Source organism: Chiloscyllium plagiosum, chromosome 11 (assembly GCF_004010195.1).
Source record: "Chiloscyllium plagiosum isolate BGI_BamShark_2017 chromosome 11, ASM401019v2, whole genome shotgun sequence".
NCBI lineage: Eukaryota > Metazoa > Chordata > Chondrichthyes > Orectolobiformes > Hemiscylliidae > Chiloscyllium > Chiloscyllium plagiosum.
The window spans coordinates 70857353-70879886 of NC_057720.1; the positions used below are offsets into that span (position 1 = coordinate 70857353).

The 22534-nt window shown below is 40.5% G+C and overlaps 1 protein-coding gene across 30 annotated transcripts in view; it reads right to left on the reverse strand.

Annotated features, from left to right (window-relative positions):
* The window catches only part of ptprc (protein tyrosine phosphatase receptor type C), a 156662-nt gene that overhangs the window by 68054 nt on the left and 66074 nt on the right, over nucleotides 1-22534 (reverse strand). For 2 of the 30 annotated variants that reach the window (XM_043699750.1, XM_043699749.1), the window contains exons 3-11: nucleotides 18582-18620; nucleotides 16721-16789; nucleotides 15326-15400; nucleotides 12999-13073; nucleotides 9141-9209; nucleotides 7732-7803; nucleotides 5219-5290; nucleotides 2963-3031; nucleotides 1231-1314 (exon numbers count right to left, since the gene is read on the reverse strand). In XM_043699750.1, coding sequence (XP_043555685.1) covers nucleotides 1231-1314; nucleotides 2963-3031; nucleotides 5219-5290; nucleotides 7732-7803; nucleotides 9141-9209; nucleotides 12999-13073; nucleotides 15326-15400; nucleotides 16721-16789; nucleotides 18582-18620 — 624 coding nt within the window. The remainder of the gene's footprint in view (nucleotides 1-1230; nucleotides 1315-2962; nucleotides 3032-5218; nucleotides 5291-7731; nucleotides 7804-9140; nucleotides 9210-12998; nucleotides 13074-15325; nucleotides 15401-16720; nucleotides 16790-18581; nucleotides 18621-22534) is intronic. The other 28 variants (XM_043699779.1, XM_043699780.1, XM_043699752.1 and 25 more) reach the window with 27 other exon arrangements.

A 22534-nucleotide genomic window follows, 5' to 3' on the forward strand; every position in this document is an offset into this window, starting at 1 on the left:
GGTCCAGGTAAATTTGAGGTCGGGGTGGAAGGTGTTAGTAAAGTGGATGAACTGTTCAACCTCCTCGTGGGAGCACGAGGCAGCGCTGATACAGTCATCGATGTAGTGGAGGAAAAGGTGGGGGGTGGTGCTAGTGTAGCTGCGGAAGATGGATTGTTCCACATATCCTATGAAGAGGCAGGCATAGCTGGGGCCCACGTGGGTGCCCATGGCTACTCCTTTGGTTTGAAGGAAGTGGGAGGATTGGAACTCTGCTAGCTACAGGTCAGGTTATGCCTTGCGTGTCCCATGGTAACCTCGCCATTCAAAAATCACAAGGTTTTTGCAAAAAATGCTACATAAGTTAAAGATTTGGAAAAAAGGTGAGGTATTAGAACTTCTGCTTGTCCATCATCCAGTGTTGGATGTGTAGACATTTCTTCCAATTAAAGCTTAGGAGAATAGAACCTATTGTCTTTGGTTCCTCCTGTAAACTTGGTTTCCTTACCATCAAATTGTTTTCCTCTCACTGGCCACTGTCTAATGCTCAGTCAGGTCATATTTTTAACTTCCCACCTGAACATCAGATGAACCTCCAAGACCAAAGCATCCCACATGTTCTCTGAAATAAAACCTCAGTACATATGCTCATCTGCAGCTAAAACCCTTCATGTCTCTAGCCTTGACTATTCCAACACACTATTGACCAGCCTCCCATTTGCTTATCTCCATAAGGTTCAGTGTATCCAAAGCTCTGCTTCCCTTAAGATAAGTTTTACCATATTCTCTTCACCCATTACCCCTTGCTTTCTGACCTACACTGCTACATTAACTTCTTGATCTTAAAAGTGCTACCTAGATCACAAATTCTTCCATGACATCCTATCTCCTCGAGCCCTACAACTCTACAGATCTCTGTGTCCTCTCTTCCAATACTGGCCTCCTGCTAGAATTTATTGTTTCACTCTGAGTGGCTGTACTTTCAGCAGCCGAGGCCCTAACTTTGGAATTCCTTCTCTAAATCTCTCTGTCTTTCCCACTCCTCTTTTACCATGCTCTAAGGTGACCTGTTCCAAGTATCTGCATAAATGGTGCAGATTTTGTTTGGGTGATGCTCCTGTGAAGTGTCGCGGGATGTTTTTCAAGGTGCACTGTAAATGCAGGTTGTTGTTATTGTTTCCCTGGAGAGAGTCAGGTGCTAGTGCCATTGCTAAGAGCTGAGAGGCGAGTACGTGAGAGAGTTGGACGTGCCTTTTGCTGTTGATTGATTTCCTGAGGCTGCAGGAGTCACTGCTGCTGGCGCGGTGCTGGAATTGGTGAATGATGCATTGCCTGCTGAAAAAGTCAAAGAATAATAATGATTTGGATTATTACACCTTGAATAAGATTAAAATAAAAGACATATGAATGTGTGAACTGATTCAGATTGCTTTCTTGGATAGGTGGGTGGAGAGTGGGGGGGGGGGCGGTGATGCAGAGTAAGGACGTCAGCCTTTCTGTAAATGGTTTTCAAAGCATTTTGACCCACACAGTGTGCAATCAAGCACAATCATGTACAACAACCAAACATTCCAGACTGCATTTTGCTTTCAGGTTACTTAAGTGCTCAGAAACCTGCAAGGCACTAATTATCTATAAATCAAGCTTTAATTATTCTGTGACAGATTACCTAAACATATTAATGAAGTCCTCTTCCCTTTAAAGATATTTTTCAGAGAACTACAAACACATTCATGACATTCCTTTAATGATGCAGTGGGGCCATTTCCAAGTGCCACTTGTAGTTGGATCCCATCTTCATACCAGGAGTAGTTCTGGGGCCCAGAGAAGAGGTAAATGAGGCAGGCCCCGCTGAAGAGGGTGCTGGTACGGTCGCAGATCTTCCCGAATGGTCAGGCCTTGCTGCCATCAGGGCCCTCTCTGGGAGCAGAGGGTGCCTGCCAAGGACTACCTCTACCATCCTTGCTACGAGAGGTCACAGGCGGGCACCACTCTCCCACTGAGGCTGGAATACCAATGGCAGAGGCTTTCCACTAGCAAGAAAGCCAACTCTGACCTTCCACATTCCTGATTCCACATTGTCTCCCAATTGAATAGCACCAACCACACTGTGCCAGCTCCCAGGAGTGGCACTAAGTTCCAAGTAGGTTTCTTTTCTTTTCAATTTAGCTTAGACCTCATTGTACTATGCCCTTCAACATCGATACAAACTGATAAAGGATTAAGGCATCTTCTGAGATTCCCTAGAGGCTTCCAGAAAGTTTCTTCTTTTTTCTACTCTGACTCTTGCGGTCACCAACTTGTTTGACGTTCAGTTTTCCATCTGATGTTTTTACAGCTCAAATCCACCCACAAAGCTCCACAATATAGCTGAGCTCAATAAAAATAATTTATTTCCTTTAAGGCAGTCTAAAAGCCTGAGGGCAAAAAAAAATGGCAGACCAGGAAAAGCCTGGCTGGAGTGTCTATGAGCTGTTAGTTCATCAGTATCTTCCTTTGGTCATTCACGTGGTGCCCCTTTGTTGACAACTGCAACACAATCCCATTTGAAATACCAAATATCATACAAACTAGAAATGGTACTTGGGACCAGCTTCACCAGAATGGTAAATACCAGATCACACACAGGATTCACCTTCTGTGCCATTGGCACAGTTTGGGTATATTTGCTTCCCCAAGGTCTTTCATAACTTTACCCATTCTTTTCTTAATGTTGGTCTGCATTGTGACACACTGGCAGATCCACTAAGCAACTTTTCCCTTGATGTTGGTCACTGAGAATACCAGAACCTGCCAGCGCTCCATTTTTACACTGACTTTTAAGCATCAAAGCAAGTTACAGTTACTGCAGAGGTGCTTATTCACTTAACATTCCCCATCTGTGGGAGTGAGAGTAGGCTTTGAAGAGTGGGGATTGTAAGCACAGAGATGTAGTTGTCTTAATAAATGAACAGTCTACACCATCCTAAGGTGGGAAACGTACGTGAAGCTGGTGCAATGCTTGTGGATAGAGGTGCCGTGCTGGAGATTCTGAATGTTGTTTCAGTAACATCTGCAGAAAAATCAAATTACAACACATGAACGTTTACATCCCCAAATGCTTCAAACACAATCATTGTTTATTCACAGTAATAAACCGTCAACTTAACACCATAAATGTTTCTGGAAGGACAGAAGCTTCACAGTATTCATCAGCTTGAACAGTGATGGAGATTTTGCCACAATATATTGTTTTTCTTCCCTCTCTGCAGATGATACACTTGATAATCCAATCTTTGCCACACATGACTATTATTTCAATCCAGTTGCTTTAAACATCATTGGTGTAAAGTTGAAACAATCTGGCCTCATCTCAGCATCATATCAGGAATGCCTTAAGAAATGTATAAGGTGCACTAATATGGTCAATGTTCTGAGCACATGGGGACAGTGGGCAAATTCACCCCAAAAGTCCCAACATCACTGGGAAAATTCACTCACAGCAGCTGCAAAAGAGAGAGATCAGTTTTAAACTTCTTCACAAAGGAATACTCAACTAACTGATATCCAAGAAAACTTTAAGTCACTGATGGAAAGCATTCCTTGCATAAGAATGTAGAATCTCTAGTTTAGGGCTACTTGTACTTAGGATCTATCATACCTGAAATAGATTTTACTGTAATTAACACTGCTCATTGCTAAATTTAAATCTGAGAATAAGATCTGAGATGCAGCAAATAGGATAAAGTTAGTAATGTCCCAGAGGATCAGGCACGCACTCAAAAGATATGACTGATGGTGAGTTTAACATGATTATTACCACATCTTAAGTGCGGTTGAGAAAATGGGGCCTTCATGGTGACTTCAACTATTGTGGGAATCAAAACAACATTGATGGCATCATTTTGTTTTAAAATCCAGCCATCCAGCCAACTGAGCTAACCAATCTTGTTGACAAATAGGACAACAATTGACTGGTTAAAATATGTTTTGTTCATGTCATAGCTATAACCTCAGCAATTCATGAAAAATATGCAAAGGTTGACGGATTTTTGTATGTAGGAGTATGCGTCTGTCATTTTGGAAAAGCCTTTTGTTATGCCCGATATCTTGTGCCAGCTTAAAGACAGTGGTATTGAAGGAATTAATGCTTCCTTTCAATATTCTGGCTTCTTCAAGTTAAATAGAAATTTAATAATTATTGATTAACTATTCCAGTGCTGTTTCAGTCAGAATCCAAATATCCCCAGTGCAAACAAAAGTACAGTGGGAATTATTACTACTAATGGCATCACCTCAGAAATGTGCTTGTGACAATGAGAAGGAAGTCCAAAAAAGTAATCCCTGAACATCAAAACATAGAGCTCAAGAGGATCTCCAGAAAGACCTTCAAAAAATTACTGTAATCCCTGAATGGAATCGATATTAAGTACAAAAGGCTGTATGTAATATTGCCTCTTCTGTTTCACCATCTGAAGGAATTTATTCAGGGCTGAAGAATGTAATAACTATAATTATGATTATATTGAGAGTGGGCTGTCTATAAGCGTTCCACTAGAATGGGCAGTTGTCTGCATAACTATGGGGATACCATAAAATGCTCTTAGATTTATCATGAAGTTTGCTAAGAAAGGCTAGGTATAGGGTTTGTTCATTTTTAAAAAATCATCCATTGAAAATCAAACAGAAGTTGATGAAATCAAGAGGGTAACCAGTCCTGACACTCATGAAGTGAAAGGGGCATATGCAAATTTGGTGTGAATAAAGAATTCACTGCTGCAGGAGCCATGCTGGGGAGTGTGAGTGATGAGTTGTCTGCTAGAAAACCAAATAAATGAGTAGCAATATTTGTCACGGTTGAATGTAACACCATGATATCATTGATCATTCACTCAGAATACAAAATGAAGATGTCTGTCTTAACCTTCTTCAACGTGATGACAAAACAGATAATTCTCAAAACTAATTTAAGAGAAGTGTGCATATGACTGTCCTGGAAAAAAACTAGCTTGTCACCGCAACACTTGATGCTTCCACTTGTTACAGCCCATGGAATAATTTTCATTTGCTTTGTAAAGAGAGATGTATTAAGTGAGTGAGAAACTCGTAGTGAACATTCAAACTGATAAAACTTCAATGGGGAATGCAACATGATAAAATTAATCACTTTTCAAAAATCAGGAAGATTTGGGAGCCAGACATCAGAGCAACAACCATTCCGAAACTAAAATCAAACTGTAAAGTGTGTTCAGAGACATACGTGAACCAGCTGCGTGGGTAGTATTCACTGTTGATGGAGCAGTGCTGGAGGTTGTGAGTGATAAGTGATCTGCTGGAAGATCAAAACGATGAGTAACAATGCATGACACAAACACATCTATAAATAAAATTGTCATTATTACACTGAGGGCAACTAAGTAAAGTCTTTTTTTCTATTCACCACCCAGACTATGCTCAGATACTTTTAGCACACTTGTCAAAGGAAGGCAAGAGAAAGTGAGTACGATAGATGCTGGAGAGTCAAAGTCCAAAATTGTAGTGCTGGAAAAGCACAGCCGGTCAGGCAGTATCCAAGGAGCAGGAGAGTCGACGTTTCGGGCATAAGCCCTTCATCAGGAATATGGGCAGGGGGAAGGGAGCTGAGAGATAAATAGGAGGATGTAGGTGGGGCTGGAGGGGGAGGTGGCTGGGAAGGCAATAGGTGGATGCAGGTGTGGGAGGGGGGCAACTGTGATAGGTCAGTGTGGAGGCTGGAGTGCATAGGTAGGAAGGAAGAGGGACAGGTGGGTTAGTTCAAGAGGGTTGGACCGAGTTGGAGGGTCGGATCTAGGTTGAGGTGGGGGGAGAGGAGATTTGGAAATTAGTGAAGACAGTGTTGATGCCATGTGGTTGGAGGGTCTCAAGGCAGAAGATGAGGTGTTCTGCCTCCCGGCGTTGGGTGGCTAGGTGTTGGCAGTGGAGGAAGCCCAGGGCTTACATGTCCTTGGAGGAGTGGGAGGAAGAGTTGAAGTAGTCAGCCACAGGCTGGTGGGGTTGTTTGGTGCGTGTCTCAGAGATGTTCCCTGAAATGCTCTGTGAGTTTGCGCTGTCTCTCTAACGTAGTCGAGACCACAGCAAGAGCAACGGACACAAAGTAGATGAAGTGGGTGGAAGTGCAGGAAAATCTCTGCCAGATGTGAAAAGATCCTCTGGGGCCTTGGACAGAGATGAGGGGGAGGGTGGATGCAGGTTTTGCGGCGGCAAGTGAAGGTGCCCCACTGGCCTGTGGCTGACCACTTCAACCCCACTCCCCCAAGGACATGCAAGTTCTGGGCTTCCTCCACCGCCAAATTCAAGCCACCGCCAACTGGAGGAAGAATACCTTATCTTCTGCCTTGGAACCCTCCAACATCATGACATCATCATCGACTTCACTACTCCCCTTCCCCCACCTTATTCCAGAACCAACCCTCCAACTCAGCATCACGCTCTTGAACATTCCCACCTGTCCATCTGCCTTCCCACCTATCAATTCCACCCTCCCCACTTGACCTATCCCAATCACACCCCACATGCATGTGCCTCTTGCTTTCCCAGCTGTCTTCACCCCCACCCCACACTATTTATTTCTCAGCCCCCTTCCCCCGCACATTCCTGCGGAAGGGCTTATGCCCGAAATGTCAACTCTCCTGCTCCTCGGATGCCTCCTGACCAGCTGTGATTTTCCAGTGCCACACTGTTTGACTCTGTCAAAGGAGAATGCCAATCTTCTGGTAGTTGTTTGAATTTGGACTGCTGTACCACAGAGCTGAGTTATTTGTTACCAGGGAAAGCAACTTCCTAATTGGATTGATTAGTCCTCTCACACACCAAAGCAGAAAGTTAAAAAGTTGGAAATGCAAATTATCCTTAAATTGTTTTAAAGGAAGTGAAATTATTGAAATATATCTTTAAAATAAAGAGAAAGATACAAAAGAGAAAAAAAGTAACATTTATATTAAAAATGTTTTTACTTATTAATAATCTGCACTACTGGTCGGAGGGAATGAGACTCCATACTTACAAAAGAATTTCTCAGGGCTAGAGTTTGTTCAAGTGGAGGCACGGCTTTCCGTGCCATTAAGACCTGGGCCACTCCCGATTTGGTAAAATGCTCCAGTTTTCACTGGTCTTAGAGTGTGGTTAATGCAGGAAAATTATCCTACATTCAGGCTATGGCAATGATCAGATTCCTCCAGCACAGACGCAGCACATGCTGGAGCAGAGTTTACCCTGACAGCAATTATCAGATTTCTCCACATTGAACCAAATACCTGGGAAGCCACACTTTGGTAAAGTACTTAACGACTAATAAGAGCCAGTATTGTCAGCCACACCATTTTCGATTTACAGCAAAATCCAAGTCATTGTAGGATTGGTCATGAACAGAAATGAAGATTTGATTTCCATCCACAGGATTCTTGAAACTAATGTTTTCCTGCATGCAGGGGTAGCTATCAGAGACAAAGAGACAGTCCTCCAGACTAGGTCAAGTGCAGATTTATTTGGAAAATAATCTTGGATTTTGTCCCAATATTCTACCAACTTACGCATTATAGAGTCAAATCACTATTTCATCCAGTTTGAAAAACAGGACCCAAATTGCATCAAAACAAATGAACTTTTGATGACATTGATGAAGACAAAGAAAAGAAAAATCAGCTCCAACGATCATGTGACCAGCTGGTGACCAGATATCAAAGTGACGATCATCACACTACTAAATGAAAAGTAAAGGTGTGTTCAGAGACATACTTGAACCTGTTGCATATACAGTAGTCACTGTTGATGGAGCAGTGCTGGAGGTTGTGAGTGCTGAGTGACCTGCTGAAAGACCAAAATGGTGAGTAATAATGCATGACATAAACATACCTACAAATTGTTTTGCCAGGATCTTACTGGGGGCAACTAACTGAAGGCTTTTTCAGTTCACTACCCAGATGTTCAGAAACTTTGAGCAAATTTGTCCGAGGACAGTTCTGGTCTTCTGGCAGCTGTTTGAATTTAGGTTATCACAAAGCTGACCCATTAATTTGTAAGGAAAGCAGCAGAGAAGCTGCGCAACCAGTTAGATTGATGAATCTTCACAAACAGGAAAGCAGAAAGTTATAAAAGCAGCAAATACCTTTCACTGTAGTTACTTTTACTTAATAAATATACTTTAATCATTGTATCAAAAATGAAAAGATCCAATCTGTTCTTTGGGATTAAGTAAAAGATGCTAGAGAGAAAAATGAAAAAAAAAACTAAGAAAAAATAACTGCAATTTTTAACAATCTGCAACATTAATTTAACCTGAAGGAACAAAACTCCACATTTTCAAAATTAATATTAAGCGCCAAAGCATTTAGTCATTCTGGTTAGTCAGAAACTAAGATCTACTATGCCAGTAAAAACACAGTTAGTGCTGATTTGGAAAGGGTGTAATTTTTATTGCTGTGCATTGTGTGTCATACTGTATAATTATTCTATGCTCATGCCAGAACAATTTTGAAGACTAGTTTAATGGGAGTGTAGATTTTGCTTTTTACTGGATAAATTGCTTTGCTTTCTCAACATTCAACAATCCCAATTGTCATAAAGGTTTAGAAAATATGTCATTCACTTTGTAGATCAGAAGAGACTGCAATAACAGCCTGTGGGTACAGAGAGGTTTTATTGGCAGCAACTGGGGGATGTGTGCATTTAAAGAAAAATATGGGGACATCAGAGTTCACGATCACTTTTGACATACAAATCCATGGCAGAGCAATCAACATTTGCAGAGTTCAATCCAGTCCACGCGTGTATTGACATTAACAAAGCTAATAACATCAAACAAGTTCTCTATCAGTAGAATTCTTGAAGGCAAAGTTTTACCATACCAGAATTTGGCGTCAGGGACTAACCAGAAGTCCTCTAGACTCGTATAATGGAAGTGTAGATGCATCCTGCATTTTGGCTCTACACTGTTATTTTATTCGATTTGACAAATAAAGCATCTCAACTGAATCAGAAAAACATGAGTGCTGTGAAGACAATTTGAGGATTTAAAAGTTCATTGGCAAAGACAAAGGGAAAAAAAGTTATAGTCTCAAAATGTCAGGATTAGAATTATTTATCAATAACAGGTTGGGACTAATCCAATAGCACAATGAAGAAGTAAGTGCTGTTTATCGACATACTTGAACCTTCAGTGTGCATAGTAGTCACTGCTGATGGAGCTGTGCTAGAGTGTGTGGGTGATGAGTGATCTGTTGGGAGAGCAAAACAGAAGATAAGAATGCATAGAACAACTGCATATGTAAAAGGGTTGTCATCAGGAACGTATGAAGACTAGAATATGAAGATGAGCTTGTATTACTTAACCAAAAATAATATCATAGGCATTTCTCTGGGCTACTATGAGGAGAATGTAGATTTATCTTCAGCTGGGTACTTGTGCCAATGAGATAGTTGCTCATTTGGACAATTAACTTCCCTTGTATCATGGAACACCTTTGTTAAAGATCCCATTACACTTTTCCAATCCAAGTAAAACAATCCAAGCTTCTCCAACCACTCCACTTGCTCTAGGAATGTTAACATTGAGGAGACACCAGAGAACTGAATGGCTTTTAGAATGGATCAGTCAGACACAATGTGCATTAGTTCTTAAATGTATGGAATCTAAGACATAAATCATCCCTCGTAAATGCGGTATATGACCAGGAGTGCATTCCTCAATGGTGATCTCCTCATTTACTACTGATTGAACAAACACATGATGGGCCACATGACATCTCCTCCTCCACGTCATCCCATTAAACAAACATTCTAATGCAATTCTGTGAAAATCAGCTCACATTTATACATCAAAGACATTAGGCTGGTAGCTACACTGACATCAAAACAAGACCATTCTTAAGCCTGTAATGGGTGTCATGGTCACTGCTGTGGGAGCCGTGCTGGAGATTCTGAGTGGAGTGTGAACTGCTCAAAGAATAAAATAGAGAACAACAATGCAAACCACAACTGAATACAAAAAGAATGGACTGATGTTTGTTGTCAGAGACAAAGAAAACTGAACACAGTTGGAATCAGACAGCAAGTGCTCCCGCTGGTATGATTTTCTACTCTAGTACCCTCTAGTAATACAACTGACTGTAGAGACCATCACTGGTATATATTCCCAATGCGGAGCTGGACAGAAATCATCTACCACCCAAAAGTGTTTTCAGAGAGACCAAACCTCAAAAATAGGAAAGTAAAAGCAGCAAAAGAGCATATTTTTTTTCTAAACCTTCCTTTCCAACATTTAAAAGATAAGACATCCAGATGGGATGAAAGTAAAAGTTAAAAATTGTGAAACTGCCTTCTGAGATTAAGTATTTAACTAATTTTGTTACCAATCATTTATAAAGTTTACAATGAGAAGACAAAGAAACATCTTGAAGTAGGAACTGATGTTTTTTTCTTAATTCAAGTCGAAAAGTGCAGATTTAACTTTGTAGGATAAAAAGACTTTTACCCTAACAAGTTCCAATGTTGCTTGTTATAATGGACAGTGTAGAAGGTTACCTCAAAGTGCAAAGAGTCATTGATCAGATAGGCCAAGGAGAAGCAGATGGAGTTTAATTTAGATAAAAGTGAGCTCTTGCATTTTGATAAGGCAAACTAGGGCAGGACTTATCCATGGTAGAGCCCTGTGGAGTGTTGCTGATCAAAGACACCGAGGCGTACGGGTGCATAGTTTCTTCAAAGTGGAGTCGCAGAGAGGCAGGACGGTGATGATGGCATTTGGCACGCTTGCCTTCATTGGTGATAACATTGAGTATAGGAGTTGGGATGGCATGTTGTGGCTATACAGAACATTGGTGAGGCCAATTTTGCAATACTACATGCAATACTCGTCACCCTTCTATAGGGAGGATAATGTTAAACTTGTGAGAATGCAGAAAAGATTTGCAAGCTTGGTGTTGGAATTGGAGAGTTTGAGCTCTATGGAGGGGCTGGATAGGCTGGGGATTTTTTTCATGGAGCATCAGAGGCTGGGGGGTGATCTTATAGAAGTTTACAAAATCATGAGGGACATGGGTAGGGTGAATACCTGAGGAATGGGTGGGTGGGTTGAAAACTGGAGGGTATAGGTTCAAAGTGAGAGGGGAAAGATTTAAAAAGGATTTGACTGATAACTTTTTCATGCAAGGAGTGGTCTGTGTATGGAATGAGCTGCTAGAGGAAGTGGTAAAGATAGGTACAATTACAACATTTAAAATGAATCTGAATAGGCATTTACAAAGGAATGATTTCGAGAGATATGGGCCAAATGCTGGCAAATGGGACCCGATTAATTTTGGATAGCTGGTCGGCATGGACAAATTGGACTGAAGGGTCTGTTTCCACGCTGTGTGACTCCATACGGGAAGGAAAATACGTAATTGACTTCGTGAAGAGAAATTGCAACTCAGCAAGGGAGTTGTAAAAGAACATTTGAGATGGTAAAAGTTCATCAAGGAAGACAGACGGAAGAAAGCGTTCAATTTTAATAACTCTGCAACAACTAGGCCTGAGAGGAACAACCATTTTGCTCTCAAACTGAGGAGGTTAAAAAGTCTGAATGGAGGTACTTGAACCTGTTGTGAGTGCAGTAGTCACTGATGTTGGAGCCGTGGTAGAGCTTGTGAGTGATGAGTGAACTGCTGAATGACAGATACTATCAATATAACAACACACACCTAATTATTCAAAGTCACTGAGAGAGTTAGGACCAACAAAGAAACATCCCTGCATAAATTAATTTTTTTCTCCCAACACTACATCAGCTTGCCAGGTATAAGAGGAAGATATCATAAATATTGATAAGAGTGATCCAAGCGGAATTGCTCGATGCAATTTAAAAATATGTTTACCACAAAACAAAATGGTGTCTGACTGTGTGTCGCCAAGTGATCAAGTGGGATTGGAATTGCAGCTCTGAATTAATTTATTGCAGATTCGAAATACAAAGTTCCCCTTGGAGCATTAATTTTGTTGTAAATAAAACTTGACCAGCTTGCAACTGTCATCGCTTTCAATCTAGGACAAAGAAACCAATTGAGAAGCCCTCAGTAATTCAGCCTGCATAATAATTATGCCTGTGTTTGGTGAAAGCAGGGTTGCGTGGAAAAAACTAGCAGGGCAATAAATTCAACAGCATCAAAATTCGAGAACATTAGATCAATGCTGAACAAAGAGACTTTGGAGTGCAGGTTCATAGCTCCTTGAAAGTGGAGTCACAGGTAGATAGGATAGTGAAGAAAGCATTTGGAATAATTTCCTTTTTTGGGCAGAGTATTGAGTATAGGTGTTGGGAGGTCATGTTGTGGCTGTACAGAACATTGGTTAGGTCACTTTTGGAATATTGTGTGCAAATCTGGACTCCTTCCTATTGCAAAGATGTTGTGAAACTTGATAGGGTGCAGAAAAATTTATAACGATGTTGCCAGGATTGGAGGATTTGAGCGATAGGGAGAGGCTGAATAGGCTGCAGCTGTTTTCCCTGGAATATCAGAGGGTGAGGGGTAACCTTATAGAGGCTTACAAAATCATGAGGTGTATGGATAGGATAAATAGACAAAGTCTTTTCCCTGGGGTGGGAGAGTCCAGAACTAGGGGGCATGGGTTTAGCGTGAGAGGGGAGACATATAAAAGAGACCTAAGCTGCAACTTTTTCACACAGAGGGTGCTGCGTGTATGGAATCAGCTGCCAGAGGATGTGGTGGAGGCTCACACAATTGCCTCATTTAAAGGCATTTAGATGGGTATATGAATAGGAAGGGTTTGGAGGGATATGGGCCGGGTGCTGGCAGATGGGACTAGATTGGGTTAGGATATCTGGTCGGCATGGACAGGTTGGACCAAAGGGTCTGTTTCTGTGCTGTACATCTCGATGACTCTATGATTCTATATCTGGCTGTGCCCTATCTTTCCCATGAAACAACAAGGAAGATCAGAGTTGAGAATGTCAGAGTGGAACTCATTTTGATAACAAACAATGAGGCAATGTATCTTTTTGGACATACTTGAGCCTGCAGTAGTGCGTGTAGTAGTCACTGTTGATGGAGCCGTGCTGGTGAATGTGCCTAATGATTGATCTGCTGGAACAACAAAAGGATGGTGAAGAATGCATTGGAACAATAACGAAGACAAACGTCGTATCATCAATAATTTGCAACTCTAGAATGTGAAGATACGCTTTACATCAATTCTCCAAAAATATCATAGGCACTTCTCTGGGCTACTAAAATGAGAGTGTAGGTTTATCCTCAGGTATGCCCTTACTCCTTTTGAATATTTGCTCATTTGACCAATTCAATTCACTTATATCATTGAACGCCCCTGTTAAAGATCCCATTGCACTTTTCCAATCCAAGTAAAATAATCCAACCTCTCCACTTGCTCCAGGAATGTTAACATTGAGGAGACACCAGAGAACTGAATGGCTTTTAGAATGGATCAGTCAGACACAATGTGTATTAGTTCTTAAATGTTTGGAGTCTAAGACATAAATCATCCCTAGTAAATGCGGTATATGACCAGGAGTGCATTCCTCAATGGTGATCTCCTCATTTACTACTGATTGAACAAACACATGATGGGCCACGTGACATCTCCTCCTCCACATCATCCCATTAAACAAACATTCTAATGCAATTCTGTGAAAATCAGCTCACATTTATACATCAAAGACATTAGGCTGGTAGCTACACTGACATCAAAACAAGACCATTCTTAAGCCTGTAATGGGTGTCATGGTCACTGCTGTGGGAGCCGTGCTGGAGATTCTGAGTGGAGTGTGAACTGCTCAAAGAATAAAATAGAGAACAACAATGCAAACCACAACTGAATACAAAAAGAATGGACTGATGTTTGTTGTCAGAGACAAAGAAAACTGAACACAGTTGGAATCAGACAGCAAGTGCTCCCGCTGGTATGATTTTCTACTCTTGTACCATCTAGTAATACAACTGACTGTAGAGACCATCACTGGTATATATTCCCAATGCGGAGCTGGACAGAAATCATCTACCACCCGAAAGTGTTTTCAGAGAGACCAAACCTCAAAAATAGGAAAGTAAAAGCAGCAAAAGAGCATATTTTTTTTCTAAACCTTCCTTTCCAACATTTAAAAGATAAGACATCCAGATGGGATGAAAGTAAAAGTTAAAAATTCTGAAACTGCCTTCTGAGATTAAGTATTTAACTAATTTTGTTACCAATCATTTATAAAGTTTACAATGAGAAGACAAAGAAACATCTTGAAGTAGGAACTGATGTTTTTTTCTTAACTCAAGTAGAAAAGCTCACTTTTAACTTTGTAGGATAAAAACAACAGTCTTTTACCCTATCAAGTTCCAATGTTGCTTGTTATAGTGGACAGTGTAGAAGGTCATCTCAGAGTGCAAAGAGTCATTGATCAGATAGGCCGAGGAGAAGCAGATGGAGTTTAATTTAGATAAATGTGAGCTCTTGCATTTTGATAAGGCAAACTAGGGCAGGACTTTTCCAGTAAATGGTAGAGCCTTGTGGAGTGTTGCTGAACAAAGACACCGAGGCGTATGGGTGCATAGTTTCTTCAAAGTGGAGTCGCAGAGAGGCAGGATGGTGATAATGGCATTGGGCACGCTTGCCTTCATTGGTGATAACATTGAGTATAGGAGTTGGGATGGCATGTTGTGGCTGTATAGGACATTGGTGAGGCCAATTTTGCAATACCACATGCAATACTCGTCACCCTTCTATAGGGAGGATAATGTTAAACTTGTGAGAGTGCAGAAAAGATTTGCAAGCTTGGTGTTGGAATTGGAGAGTTTGAGCTCTCCGGGGAGGCTGGATAGGCTGGGGATTTTTTCCATGGAGCATCAGAGGCTGTGGGGTGATCTTATAGAAGTTTACAAAATCATGAGGGGCATGGGTAGGGTGAATACCTGAGGAATGGGTGGGTGGGTTGAAAACTAGAGTGTATAGGTTCAAAGTGAGAGGGGAAAGATTTAAAAAGGATTTTACTGGTAACTTTTTCATGCAGGTGAGCTGCCTGAGGAAGTGGTAAAGATAGGTACAATTACAACATTTAAAAGGTATCGTATAGGCATTTACTAAGGAAGGATTTAGACAGATATAGGCCAAATGCTGGCAAATGGGACGAGATTGGTTGGGATATCTGGTCGGCATGGACGGGTTGAACCAAAGGATCTGTTTCTGTGCCGCACATCTCTTTGACTCTATCATTCTATATCATTCCCATGAAACAATGATTCTAACATCATTCAAGGAAGATCAGAGTTGAGAATGTCAGAGTGGAACTCATTTTGATAACAAACAATGAGGAAATGTATCTTTTTGGACATACTTGAGCCTGCAGTAGTGCGTGCAGTAGTCACTGTTGATGGAGCTGTGCTGGTGAGTGTGCCTGATGATTGGAGAGCTAGAAGAGCAAAACAGAAGATTAGAGTGCATTGGATCAATCACGAATAGAAATATTGCATCATCAATAATTTACAAACTCTAGAATGTGAAGATACACTTTACATCAATTCTCCAAAAATAATATCATCGACACTTCTCTGGGCTACTAAAAGGAGAGTATAGATTTACCCTCAGGTAAGTCCTTACTCCTTTTGAAGCATTTGTTCATTTGCCCAATTAAATTCACTTATATCATTGAATGCCTCTGTAAAGATCCCATTACACTTTTCTGCTCCAAGTAAAACAATCCAAGCTTCTCCAACCACTCCACTTGCTCTAGGAATGTTAACATTGAGGAGACATCAGAGAACTGAATGGCTTTTAAAATGGATCAGTCAGACACAATGTGCATTAATTCTTAAATGTTTGGAATCTAAGAGATAAATCATCCCTCGTAAATGCTGTATATGACCAGGAGTGCATTCCTCAGTGGTGATCTCCTAGTTTACTACTGACTGAACAAAGACATGATTGGCCATGTGATATCTTCTCTTCCACGTCACCCCATTAAACAAACATTCTAATGCAATTCTGTGAAAATCACCTCACATTTATACTTCAAAGACATTAGGCTGGTAGCAAGACTTTTTGAAGGTATTGAACTTTCTGTGAGTGAAACAGTCACTGATTGTTTAGCTTTGCTGGAGGTTATGTGTGATCTGCTGAAAGTCAGAATCAATCAATGCACTTGCTGACAACGTCACATATTTAAGTATTTCAAGTGGCTGAGTTTTCTATGAGTAACAAAGGTCCATCCCGCAAAAATTATCCTTTGTCCCAACCCTTTGGAATCCTGCTTGGAGGATTCTTTTTTCATTTTGAAATGATGACGCAGGCAGGGTTACTTGATGCAACATAAACATTTTTAGACAAAATTAAACTGATTCTGAAAGTTACATGTTTTGTCAACTGATCAGGCGGGATTGGAATTACTGCTCCTATTTTGAATGTAGCAAATACATTTCAGACTCAAATACAAAACCTATCATGTTACAGCAGCAATTGCTTTAGATTTTGAACAAAAGAAAACAATCGATTATCGGGCCATAACTCTGTCTGCATAATATTGTCTATTTTTGGTAAAAGTAGCAATATACTGAATGAGTACGAAAGAGATGAATTGACTAGCATTTTCAAAGAGTTGGCTCAGCGTGTCAGGTCAAACGTATCTGACTATGCCATATCATTCAATTCAGGTCAGAATTGGCAAACTGAGAATGTCAGAGTGGTACCCATTTTGATAGCAAATTAAGAAGGTGATGCTTCTTTCTGGACATACTTGAAATTGTGATGTGTGCAGTAGTCGCTGTTGATGGAGCCATGCTGGAGTATGTGAGTGATGAGTAACCTGTTGAAAGACCAAAGCCCTGAGTAGGAATACATTGAACAATCACAAGCATAAACATTATGTCATCAGTAATTTCTAAAGACGAGAATATGAAGACGTGCTTTGTATCAGTATTTGAATATAATGGTAGATGAATAACAATAAATGTTGCAATTGCATCCAGAAATATATCATCAGTCACATCTAAAGACTTTAGTGCATTACAAACTAGTAAAGTTCTTCAATTTGACAAGAGAACACATGTTTTTCTTGAATAACTTAAGGAAGCATAGATTTTGCTTTAAATTTGCCACCACCCAATCATGCTGCTTGTTGTAGCATATACAGGATATTCATTCACTTGGGAAAGACCCAAATTCTTCCAAAACAGGAGGAACATGGTGAAAGAACAATCAAATCAATGAAAGCCTAAGGGTGAATAGCATTCATTTGTTTAAAACCAGATATACTTGTTATACACTTCTTGCGTCCAATGGAGAACATGAAGGTCTTTAAATGAACATACGTGACTTTGCAGTTGGTGCAGTCGTCACTGTTGTTGGAGACCTGCTGGATGGTATGAATACCTCTTGAGGGTAGGGTCTGTGGTGACAGGGGCTCAAGCCTCCCTCATGGCATTCAGAGGAAAACTCCTGCAGGTTTTAATTACACTAGCTTGCCTCCAGCAAACGTAGGCAAGATTTTGATAAACAGGGAAGATGGATTATCAGGGTCTTGATATTTGTGAAGTGAAGTTGCTGCCTTAATGAATTGGGTGGAAAAAAATGATAAAGTTGAGTCACTTCACTTTACTTACCTTCCACTTCATTCCCACTGAGCTACAATCCACAGTGCTGCCTTGGTTTTTATTCATGTGTTATGTTAAGCCATTTAGAAGTACAGAATTTTTATATTACTTGTTAAAGTTATATTAACATTTTGTTAAACTTTTTCAACTTGCACTCATCAGGACAGTTCACAAGAAATATCGAAGCAAAGAAAAACAATTACTCTGCATGAAAAGAAAGTATCTGATTTGCTGCCATTGAAAGTTGGAAATGATATTACCTGAGAGCTGGAGTTAACATTAATTTTTCCCTACTGTGAGTTGAGCTGTCCATATCTTCCAGCAGAAAAAATGATCGACTCCAGCAATTTATTAATAGTTCCAGCTCATACATCATAATTAGCACTGTTTTCAAACAACTTAAACTTATTCACAACAGAGGCTAAGGCAATAAGCAGGGAAACAATTTTTTTTAATATAACAACAGGTTAATTTCATTGGCTCAAGGAGCAGATAAATGTAAAACAAATTTCAGAAATGACACCGTCCTTGTCAAATTACTTTTCTCCCCATTAGGTGACAAAAATAATCTTTGGAGTTGTAACAGTCTGGAGAATGAACTTAGAAAAACTACTTTTGTTTTAAATTTAGTGACACACAAGCAGTGGCTTCCTCAATTTTAGTGATGGCTTTGGTGTATTGAAAATCAAACCTACTAAAAACATGTCTAAAGTGGGCCATAATAATAATGGAATGATTTTAACATGATAATTTACTGCAAAGAATGTTTTGCCTTATGTGCAAAGAAATGCCCCCAACATTAATAGGGCATTATAAGGAAGCATTTATTCAACTGGAAATGTTAAGTTGTTATGTACTAATAAATCTTCATCTGCCTTATTAAGACCAACAACGCCATTATTAAAAACATTTTTAACATGACATGTCCGCACCATGATAAAAACCATAATGTGAGCTAGCTGCTCGGTACAGATTTTTTTTTTAAAGTTTCCTTTGATTACTTACTTGCCGTGGTAGTCTCAGTTGAACTGGATACTTCTTGTCCTGTAATGAAAAGAAAATGAAAACAATTCAGACAGTCATCAGATTTAAACATTTAAACCTATGGAGTCCCACACAAAGCAAGGGAGATGATTAGCTTTATCACAGAATAATGCGACATAAATGTTGAGCTGAATGCTCTTGAGATGTGTGCCAGGAATGGATAAAATCACATGAGGCCATGTCAAGGTACACTCCATGGCTGTCCATGAATGCAGACATCCATTTTACAAGTGTTGGTGACTTCAAACAAATGGACTCCCTGTGGCAGCCTACGGGGTTGGGGCTAACATCCAGAGGCTTCGTGATCGAAAGAGAGAAGGGGCAGGCATGAAAGACATGCTTTTGTAGATGCCCCGCACTCCATTCTTGGAGGTTTCCCCTCCACACTCAGTTATCTTTAGCCTTTGCACACAAAGGCCTGTCCGAAGTGACTTTCACTTTGGGGCATCCCCAAGGTCACCAACCTGCCTCAGCAGCACTGACCCGTCCCAGCTGGGTTGCCATCAGGGCCAACAGCAACAGGAAATGCCTACCATTTGTCATCGGGCAGGGTGCCTGCAGGGAGTCAGTGAGAAGGAGCTAACAAAACTACCTCACCGGGTCCCGCAGACAACAGGTGCAGCACCTTTCCATCCTGCGCTACATTTCAATTTATAAGTGTTTGGGCTCCTTTCTGCAATTCCTTGCCATGATTTAAACAAGGGTCAAAGTCCACAAGAAACTAACTTTCATAGACTTCAATCAAATCATTGATACTCTCCTGCACATGCTTCATCATGTTCCGCAGGACAGCCCTAGACAGCAGCATCATCATGTGGACTGGCCAGTGACACAGGTCAACGATTTAAGTTAATCATAAAAATTGACAGTTATGAGTACTGATAATAACTTTTATCCAAATTAAACATGAAAATGGGCATATGAACAAACCACTGCTCTAAGCAATGTTACTGTCAGATTAGTGGCCTCAGATTTAAGGCTGCATTAATGAAATATTGCTGCAGGGAGTTTTCAATATACTGAAAATCCCATTGCTAGCATTTACTTTGTAAGCTCATCCTAGTTTTAGTTTTGAAGAGAGACTGGACAGACTGGGGTTGTTTTCTTTAGAGCAGAGATTGAGAGGGGACATGATTGAGATTACAAAGTGATAACGGGCATAGATAGGGAAGATACCAAAAAACTTTTTCTCTTGATGGAAGGATCAATGAGCAGGGGGCATAGATCTAAGATAAGGGACAGAAGGTTTAAAGAAGATGTGAGGAAAAGAATGTTCATTTAAAGGGTGGTGGGAATCTGGAACTCACAGCCTGCAAGGGTGGTAGAAGCAGAAATCTTCATGACATTGAAGAAGTATTAAAATGTGTCCTTGCGATGCCAAGGCTATGGGGCTAAGTACTGGAAAGTGGAATTAGAATAGTTAGGGGGTTGGTTTTGACCGTTGTGATGCTGTAGATCTCTGATACAGTATCCACACTGCACTTTCCCTTATACAGTGGAATGCACTGTTGAGCGGCATTTGTATATAATTCACTCTTTAGATCAGGGTTATTCACATGATCACATCTCCCAGTTAGTAACTGATTCTGGACAAGGAAGAATTAAATGCAGTTACAACAACTTTCTATCTCACTTTGAGAACATGTTGAAACTACATTCACTGAATACAAGTAGCCCAGTATGCCAAGCCTGCCAGGACTAGTCTCACTGCCATCTTCTCCTTGCCTTTACCGACTTGTCATCTGTGCTTGTAGGTGTTTAGTTAGGTACAACAATGCCTGCAGTTCTGATTGGCTGATTTGAGTTTAAATAGATTGGCTTAAACTCGCTCGTCATTGCAAGGGAATGTAATCTTCCAGAAATGGTGAGCTATGCAATCATATTGGGCTTTTCATAACATCGTTTATATCAAAACATCACATTCTCCACGTCTAGTAAAACTGAGGGTCAATTCTCACATTTGCTTTGTGACCATGAACCGCATGTGAAAATTCCTAATGCTACTGATGGTTTGTGCAACAGAGCTGCTTTTCTCATGCCAGGTCTTCCTGGACTGCATCCTCCTTGTCAAAACTTAAAAAATCCAATGATCGTGGTGCCATCCAATGTGATACTCACTATCCTTAAACTGTGACACAGGACTGGAACGAAACACCGACAAAGCCCACCCGTGCTAGTGGGATTCAACTGATAAACAGGACACAGCTTAGGATATAATGTTAAAAAAAAGCAGCAATAAATTAAAGTGGTGTACAGAAGTTAGTTACTGAGTCTCAATGTGCAACAGGGAAGGAAGGGGAAAATACTGCAAAGTAGAATAAATCTCTTGCAAAATTGCTGGGGATGACTTGACTTAGTCCACCAACCAGATACTACAGTTAAGAGGGTTCATGTTGTTCACCATTCTAATGTTTCCCCTCCAGCAATTTTAACACCACTGTTTTATTGGACAGTTAAAAGTTGCCTGTCTGACATATCAATTGGATTCCGCAAGTATGTTAACATCTTTCTAGTTGCTGCCAATGTAGTTGGACCTGACGGGAAAGAAAGGGAGTCATTTCCCACCGGATATTTTAAAAAGGTGCAAGCCCTCTCTTGTGGCCTTGAAAAAACCAAGACTGAGCTCCCGTGGGCTCAAGCCCTTTCATCAACTCCACATATTGTCCATGAACCATCCAATTCTCACTCCCAGATCCCCTGAAATACATTCATGAATCCTGTCCAAAGCCCTTCAGCCATTTTATAGGTATAGGAAGTTTGCTTTATGCTCGCTATAAACCAATGGGATACCTCTTAACATCAGGGAGACAGTGAGGTCTGCAGATGCTGGAGATCAGAGTTGAGTGTGTTGCTGGAAAAGCGCAACAGGTCAGGCAGCATCTGAGGAACCAGAAAATCGACGTTTCAGGCCAGACCCCTTCATTAGGAATTAAGCAGGCAGACAGTACACACTACACTGATACAAAGAAACTTAGCCTCTCATCACCTTCCTGAGGAATAGGCCCATGGTTTTTCACCAGCTAACTAGGGTTAAAAGTTAAATTTCCCCTTGTACTTTTATCAGCAATGTAAGTGCATATATTTTGTTAGCAGAATGCAGTAATAAAGTTTCAGTAGTATTGTAACATTGAGAATTTGATCTATGTGAAGTCTACACTAAATATCCCAGCAATACAAAAAGCCCCAAGCACTCTCATTGCTCATTGATAAGCTATGTATCCTCTTTGTAACTCTGCATTTATGCTTGGTACAGTTCTGTACCATTATTACATATGGCAGATTGTCTGTTTGACACCCTACAATCCATTTATTGGCAAAGAGACCAAGTTTATGTTTTGAGTCCAAACGCTCTTCTTCAGAACTATGGAGAAGAGTCTTTGGACTCAAAAGAATAACTCCGTTTCCTTCTCCACAAATACTGCCAGATGTGCTGAGTTGTTCCAATGTTTTCTGATTTTGTTTCAGATTTCCAGCATCTGCAGTATTTTATTTTTATTATCCTTCAATCCATGTTTACTTTAGATTATTCAATAAAGAACTGAGATCAGCCGGCAGCATGGACATTATAGGCCAAATAGCTACTTACTTTCTCTGATTTCCCTAAGTACACACTGCATACACATTGATGTACTTTCAAATTGTGCCACACATGCCAACATATAGATTGAGTCTGTGCATATATCTTCCCCTGGGGAAGACCTTCAAGATTTTGTGCCAAAACTGAGTGCTAAGCAAGTACATCTGATCAATACACACTTTCTCATTCAATGGATTTAAACATTTGCGTTAACAGAGATGAAAACAATAACTATTAATGTTTTCTTTTTCTTAAAGCTACTTTTGTTGATATTTCAAAGGAGACAGAATGTTGAGATGCAGCTTTTTTAAGATCTCTCACTTGACTAATCAAGGCG